Genomic DNA, 7,626 nt, shown 5'->3' with positions numbered 1-7,626 from the left:
AAATAAATAGTTCATATTATTTAAATAATGATTGCTGATCAGAAAATGGTATAACGGCAGACATAAACAAATTCTAGCGAACCTGTCAAAAATATTACTCAGTTACATAACACCTTCAAAACTTCTATTTTTTCCAGATAACTCATTCTTTTAGATGCCCAACAAATTATCAAATAGTGACTAAAATTTTGTGAATAAATCTATCATAAGTGATAAGTTATTAGTTAACTTTTCCTGTTTTTACAAAATATTTTAAATTTTCACTTCAAAATCTTCAAAGAAACTTCAGATTTTAACTATTTTAAAACAAACAGATGCCATTACACACCTAACCAAAAAAAAAAGAAAGAAAGAAAGCACAGTACCAAATGCTAAAAGCTACAGCTGAAGAGAATAAAATTAATCCTTTTCTTAGAGACAGGAAATGGCTACACATGTATAAGAAACACTAATAAAACAATTAAAAGGAGAAATAACATCTTCCACAGATGTGACCATATAAATAAGCTGCTGCTTAAAGTTAACCATCATGTTAATAACAAAGCTTCAGCCAGGAATTAGACCTAATAAGAAAGGTATCTCCCACAATTACTCTTGTATCCATGAAAGGCTGCTACTAGCATTTTCAAGTAAATACACACATACAGAGAGAATAAACAGAATCGCTGTCCCCGACTGTAAATTGGCATGCACCTGCAGTGTGCGAACGTTTTCATCACAGCTCAAGGCTTACCTCATAAGACCAGACACACTGAGTCCCACCAAAACGTCGAACACATCTTCCTACTTCCACGTCCTCGTGAGTCGTGTACATTTCTCTGAGGCATTCACCAATATGTGGCACCATCCTCCTGAGAACTTCTCGACTGAAGATCATGCCAGGTCCTCCCATACAGAAGTTCTCCCCGGGCTCCAGCCCCAGCTTTCCAAGCTCTTCAATATTCCCCAGGCCAGTCTGTCCCAGGTAGAGAGGCTTGCTGCTATTCAGGGATCTAAGAAACTCTTCTAACTTGTCACCTACAAAGAGAAAGGCAACAATCACTACTTTTCTTTCTTTCATAACCATTTATAACGTACACGGTAAAGGAGAGAAATTTCAACATTGTGCTTAAAATCCTCACAAGTCACATAATTGAAAAGAAGAAAAACCTCTCTCAATAGTCTATTATTTTAAAATACTAATTTACAGGTATTAATTAAATCAAAATAAAATTTTATCAAATTCTGGTCCAGGTCATTGCCAAAACTTAAAGTCTAACAATCACCAATCTTTCTGTAAAACGTGAAAAAATAAGGACAATGAAGACAGTCGTTTTAGCACATTTGAAGTAATAAAAAATTTCCAGAAATATACAGAAATATTAATTATTGATATCTAGCATGGTTTTGGAAGGCTATTGATATCTAATAAGTATTTTTTCCTGATAATTGATTTAGTTCAGTGTTTTACCATTAACTGAACTTCAATCATATATGATCCACATAGTTGTAGAGGCTGTTTGAATCAAACCTGTCTTGAAATTTAACTTAGGCACCTTTTTAGAAGAAAATTAGCATTTGTTAAAAATTAGATAATGTAACTGGTTTCACTTGTAGTTTGTAAGTTCACCAGGAAAAACCACTTAAAAATAAAGAGTTGTAGCCAAAACAGTTCAAAAGCATTTATGCTTAGCACTTTTATGAAGTGATACATTGAAATGAGTAAAGAGTCGCCTTCCTCATAGTCCCAGTCAGGCATCTTTACTGTTAGTTTAGATGAGCAGGAGTCTGCAGTCATTGTCTTGATCCCATGCCTTGCTCTCTGGGTCTCAATGAGTTTCAGCTATTATGGGGTTCTTTCTTTTCCCCCAGGATATTACGGTTCTTAAACAAAATGCATTTCATTCTTGCTAGAAATGGAAAGAATATGGCATTTGAATATGGCATTTCAATGTTCTAAAGGACAATCCTTCAAAGCATTAATGCAAATGACAGAACTAGGTGCTGTTAATGCATTTTAGAAATTCTCTGCAAAGTGTGGCACACTGTTGCCAGGAAACCTTTGTGATTTTACTTAGTCACAGAATATAAGGGACTATAAGGTAGTGGAAGCTATTTTCTTTAAATCAATCCTAAATAGCAGCTACCAGAAATGTACTAAGAGATCATTCTTTAGTTTTGTATCCAATTATCAGTACTTCCTGTTCCAACCAGCCTTACAAATTCAAACCCCAGAGATCTCTAGTTATTAACATTACACTAACTACTTGTGCCAAAACAGGACAGTTAGGTTTATTGCTTTTGTTTTTTTTAATTTGTTTGTTTTTCCTTGCATTATGTAGTACCTGGATTAGGATAAAACAATCAGGCTACAAGTAGACACAGGCATAAACTAAGGAAGGGCTGCTCGCTTTGACCAAGAAGGTAGGAAATGTGGAAAGCGCAGAGAAACCTCGTTCGGCACAACTCTGCCACTTTCCTGGCGTCCCCTCCATCTGAGCAACTGGCTGGGTTGGAAAGACTTGCTTCTCTGATCGGATGAACTCGGATCCACCGAGTCTGGAAACTCTCTGGCCAGAGCCGCCCACACTGGGGGGGAGGGGGGGACCGCGCCTCTTTTAAAACCAACCAGAAAGTTTTTTTGTGCCGTGGCTGCATGTGGTTCTGGGAAGGACTTCCAGGCTCTGCTTATCGCCGCAGCCACCAAGCGGCACTTGGATCCTTCCCAGCCACCAAGAGGCACTGGAAAGCATCCAGCACCCGTGTGGGCTGGTACAGCTGGGAGCTTCCAGGGTCTGGATACTCGGCGAATTCTTTCCCCTTCTTCCCACCATTAATTCCTGACAACAGGCCTATCCTCTCGGGGGTCTTACTGAGGTGTGGCGGAGGTTGGGGGGCAGCTTGGCGCTGCACCGTGGCGGCTGGAAGAAGCAGCGGGCTGGGGCGGTGGGAGTGCTCAAGGGCTCCCAGTGCCTGGCGAATTCTGCCAAAGGGAAGGAACCCCACAGGGAAGGGTCCCGACAGCGAAGACGATTCCTCAATTTCAGCGATTCCGAAAGTGCGCTAGATCCAGTTTAAACAAAGGGGCAAGGAATAAAGCAAGAACACTGGATCTCCGACTGGCTCTAGCCAGCATCCTCTTCCTCCGCCAAGGACACGCCCCTCTGGACCGAGTCGCTAAACTACCACCACCAGGGGCTTTCAAAGGAGGGCAGAATGGGAATGGCCTTTGGTTTAGCCCTCAGGTCCCTGTCCACACCTCTCCCACACCATAAAGAGTTAGGGGCAAGCGCTAGGAGGAACGGAGGAAAGCAAAAGTGAGGAAGGCGAATAAAGCCGCGCAGGTGTGAGGAGGGTGCACACTGCAGGAAGAGAGGCTGGGAATAGTGGGCGGATGCGAGGGGTGGGGACCGCACCCTGGGGCCTCGGGATCCCGAAGCACGTGCTGGCAGGAAAGCAATGGAGGGGCTGGCTGGGCAGGGGTTGGGGCAGGTTACTGAGGAGGAATGGGGAGGCGGGCAGGCTGGAAAGCCGGCGCTGGGAGGTCACCTTTAATGTAGACATCATCGTCGGCGCGCATGAACCACTCATACTTGTCCAGGTAGTGGTCGTGCATGTACTTGATCATCATGAAGGACTTTTTCTGGGGAGGATAGGAGTCGTCCACCCCCGGCAGCGCGATGACAGGCAGGGGTGGCGGGGGCTGGCCAAGCCCGGCGTTGGGGGGCTGCTGGCTGGAAAAGAACTCCACGCGGCCAGGGATGAAGCGCGCCCAAGTCCGCTGCGCCGCCAGTGCGCGGCTGCCCAGGTACTTCTGCGCGGTCATCACCCCGACGTACAGGAAGTCGCGGGGTCCCGCGCTCGGGGCGGCGGCCCCCCAGTCCCCGCTGCCGTTGTGGCTACTCCCTGGCCGGCCGCCTCTCCGCTGCCCAGCGCCCCCATCGTCCTCCTCGGGTTCCCCCTCGGCGGCTGGAGCACCGGGAAGCCCCGTCGCGCTCTCGGGCTCGCGTCCTCGCCGCCGCTGCTGCAGCGAAGGTGGCTGTTGCCAGGGGCTGCTTCGAAAACTGGTAATCCCGGGCGCTGCCTCGGGCAGCTGTGGCCCCTGGAGCTCCTGGCGCGCAGGGGACGACGACTGCTCCTGCCGCGGCCGGGACTGGGGTTGGGGGAGCGGCTGCTGCGCGCCGGCACCGGGGCCAGCGGCCAAGCGGCCGTAGTAGGAGCAGAGGCTGGAGCCGCGTCTCTTCCTCTCGCTCAGCTCCGCCACCCTGGGGGCGATGAGCCAGGACGCGGCGGTGAAGCCCAGCACCAGCCCCAATGCCACGCTCATCCATGGGCGGCGGGAGCGCACGGCCATCGCGCTGCCCTGGGCGCGGACGCTCGCCCGGCGGCCGAGGCGCGGCGCGCGGGTCCGCCGGCTCACACCCGCCCCTCCTCCGCCTTCGCGCCCCCAGCCCCGGCCGCAGCCCGCCGCCGAGGCGCCGACGCCGGCTTGCGGTCCGGGCGCCCCGGGTGCCTCGCCTGCCGCGGGCTGCAGCTGCCGGCCGGGGCTCTCCGCGCCGCGCTGGGCCGGGGCTCCGAGCGAGGCTGGGAGTGAAACTTCTCCCGGCGGTGGCGGCGGCGGCAGCAGCGAGAGGAGCTGCAGGAGGAGGAGGAGGAGGAGGAGCAGCGGCGGCGGCAGCGCGTCCGCTCCTAGGCTGCCACCCTGTCACTGGCGCGCCTGCTCCCTCCTCCTGCCTCCTTCCCGAGCCCCCGCCCTCGCTCCCCGCCCTCGCTCCCCGCCTCCCGCCGCCGCCGCGGCCGCCGAGCTCGGGACGGGCCCGGAGGAGGAGCCGCCAGCACCGCCGCCGCCCGGCGGGGGGAAGCGCGGGCCGCGGTATGTCCCCGTCCCCGCCCCGGACGCCCCCCGTCCGCGCCTCCGTCCAGAGCCGGCCTCCTCTCCGGAAGGAAACGATCCCTGTCCGGCCGCCTCCGGCTTCCAGCGCCGACGCCCCCTCGTTCCTCCTCCCCCGGCTCTCGCTCTTCGTCCCATTTCCCGTCCCGTCCCGCCCTCCGCCGGCCGCCGACACCCGCGTCCGGGGGCTCGCTCGCCTGCCCCCGGCGCGCCGCCCAGCTGACCTCATCGGCGGAGCTCGGGTCCCTGAGCCCCCAGCAAGGGCGTCCGTCTCTGTCCGGGCTCGCCCCCCAGGCCCACAGCCCGCGACGCTGCGGCGTGACCCTGCCCCACCGCGCCCCGCCCGGCCGCCAGGCCGCCGCTCGTTGCCTCTGCCGTCCCTGTCGCGCCGCGCTCGGCCGCGGCCGCCCCGCGCGCTCTGCCCACTCCTGGTCCCGCTCGCTGCGCGGGAAAACGTCTGTCCCGCCGCAGCGCCTCTCCCCCCAGCCCAGCTCTCCTGTCCCTACCTGCATCCTTCGCCACCCCTCCCCAGTCCAACACAAGCGCCATTGTCACTTGGTGTCTCTCCTAAGAAAATCTCAGAGGGATTGAAAGGCTGAGGGAGGTCATGGTGAGTCTGGTTTCAGTCTCCAAAGAGCATAAAAATCCCAAGTCCTCCACCTGCTCAACTGAGAAACGGGGGCTGCTGAACGGCCCCTCCTCCGCTCTCCTGGGGATGGTTTCCCGCCTGGAAGTGAGAACCGAGCAACTCTTCCCAGTCTGGACGAAGACTGGCTCAGTGGGAGTGGGAACTGATGGAGAAACGCCAACAAACTGACAGGGCCAAACTGCTTAAATCCTTACCCTCTCAAGTGAACTTAATCAGAAAAAAAAGTAGAAGATATACTTTTTATTCTTGACTATAAACTTTTATTTTCTAAGGCAATGACAGGAAAATTTTTACTTCTTCAATGTGGGAGGAGATATCTCCAGCAACAGAATTTCAAAAAATTTAAATTGTATTGCCCAAAATCATTGTAAGTTACCTGTATTATGAAGAAATTTCCTAAAGATGTATGACATTTTGAAGAAGGGAACGTTGAAAATTTTCTCTCTATCTAACTATAGTCTGGGGTGCATTTGGCATCCCAAGCCCTTCCTTCTTTTCAAATCCCAGCCTTCTGTTTTAGACATCAAAGGCGAAGGGATGGCATTGAATGGCGTTAGGCACAGTGGCTCGATCCAGGGAGTGGCTGGCCGCAGCCCTGGAACAGCAGGCCTGCCCGCCTGGAGGAATGGTGCTTTCCACACCAGTCGCTGGCCCTGCGTGAGCACGTCTGACTAAACGCTTCGTCTGCTGGACAATGAAGCTCCTTTTCCACGTCTAGGTCTTGCCCAGAGACACTTGGGAATACAGATAATTGGACTCTTTCACGAAGGAGAATTTTAGTTAGAATATACAACTGGCAAACAAACAGACCCTTCCTGATTTAAAAATATATATTCCCAAAGACATTTTAAAATTTTGAGAACAGTGCTATTTAATAGAATTTTCCCTATAATGGAAATATTCTTTCTCTGTGCTGTCTAATAAGACAGCCACTAGTAACATATGATTACTGAGCACTTGAAATGTGGTCAGTTTGATTAAAAAAATGAATTTTCAATTTTATTTAATTTTACTTACTTTTTATTTAAATAGCCCCATGTGGCTAGCAGCTACCAGGTAGAACAAAGCATTTCCAGAGGATTTCCCATCACATGTGGTCAATATTGAATAACCAATAGTCCACTTACACACTAACATACTCTCTGCCGCAGTATTTATCTAGGCTTTATTCTTGTGGGTGCCATTCATGTCATTGATCTGCAAAATTATTAATTCTCATTGGGCACAAATAACCCACTCATCAATTGTTTAGACTGTTTGGGCAGGAAGTTAACCTTAGTCATTAATTTATTTGACAAATAAGTATTAGAGATTAAACTTCAGACAAGGTGGAAGGCTCTGGACATGAGGATGTCAACAAGCTATTCACTGCTTCCCATCGTAAAGCTTATAGTGCAGTGGAGAAGACAGACATTAAACGTTACGCTATAAAATGAGTTACAATGGCGATAAATGACATGAAGGGAAAATGTAGGGTACTCTGAGAGAATATTTACAAGAGCATCTAGTTTAGTCTGGGAATCAGGGGAAGCACTAGGAAACGTTCAAATAAAGTGAAAAGTATTGAAGTGATGTTCCATACTAGCTAAGTGCCTTCATCAAGTTATTCAAATTCTCTGAGCTTTAGATTTCTCATCTGTAAATACTTTTCTCTGGTGTTCATTGAGATATTATATGCAAGTGCTTAGCACAAGGCCTAGTTCATTGTAAACATTTGGGGAAATGTTGGTTCTCATTTTTCAATCCCTTCCTTTATGATAAAATTTATTTTAAATAGCATCTTATTTTCTATAATATTTCATCTTTTCATTTATTTAACAAACATTTACTTAGAATCTGGTATAAGGCAGACACTATTATTGAGAAACAGGAATGAACAAAACAAAGCCCCTGATTTCATGGGACTTACATTCTACTAAGAGGAGATTACACAAACGCACATATTTGTATGTGTGTGTGTAATGTATGTATCATACATAAATTAAAAATGCATATAATATGTTGGGTGATAAGTGTTTTAAAAAATAGAGTGTGTGATTTTTGCATATGTTGGGTGAAGCCATTTAAAACTGATTGGTCTGAGTTCTTTCTGATAATTTTAGCAGAG

General features: G+C 49.4%; 1 protein-coding gene across 1 annotated transcript; it reads right to left on the bottom strand.

Moving 5' to 3' along the window:
* Window positions 1-434: 434 nt before the first annotated feature.
* Window positions 435-4,395, bottom strand: LOC123648257 (chondroitin sulfate synthase 3-like). The gene is made up of 2 exons (XM_045565965.1): window positions 3,529-4,395; window positions 435-1,017 (listed from the first exon to the last, which is right to left on the bottom strand). The coding sequence occupies exons 1-2, from the start codon at window positions 4,331-4,333 to the stop codon at window positions 716-718; spliced, it is 1,107 nt and encodes a 368-aa protein (XP_045421921.1). The 5' UTR covers window positions 4,334-4,395; the 3' UTR covers window positions 435-715.
* Window positions 4,396-7,626: the final 3,231 nt, after the last annotated feature.

This window comes from Lemur catta, chromosome 12 (assembly GCF_020740605.2).
Source record: "Lemur catta isolate mLemCat1 chromosome 12, mLemCat1.pri, whole genome shotgun sequence".
NCBI classification, from domain to species: domain Eukaryota; kingdom Metazoa; phylum Chordata; class Mammalia; order Primates; family Lemuridae; genus Lemur; species Lemur catta.
This window is presented reverse-complemented; position numbering and strand designations above follow the sequence as displayed.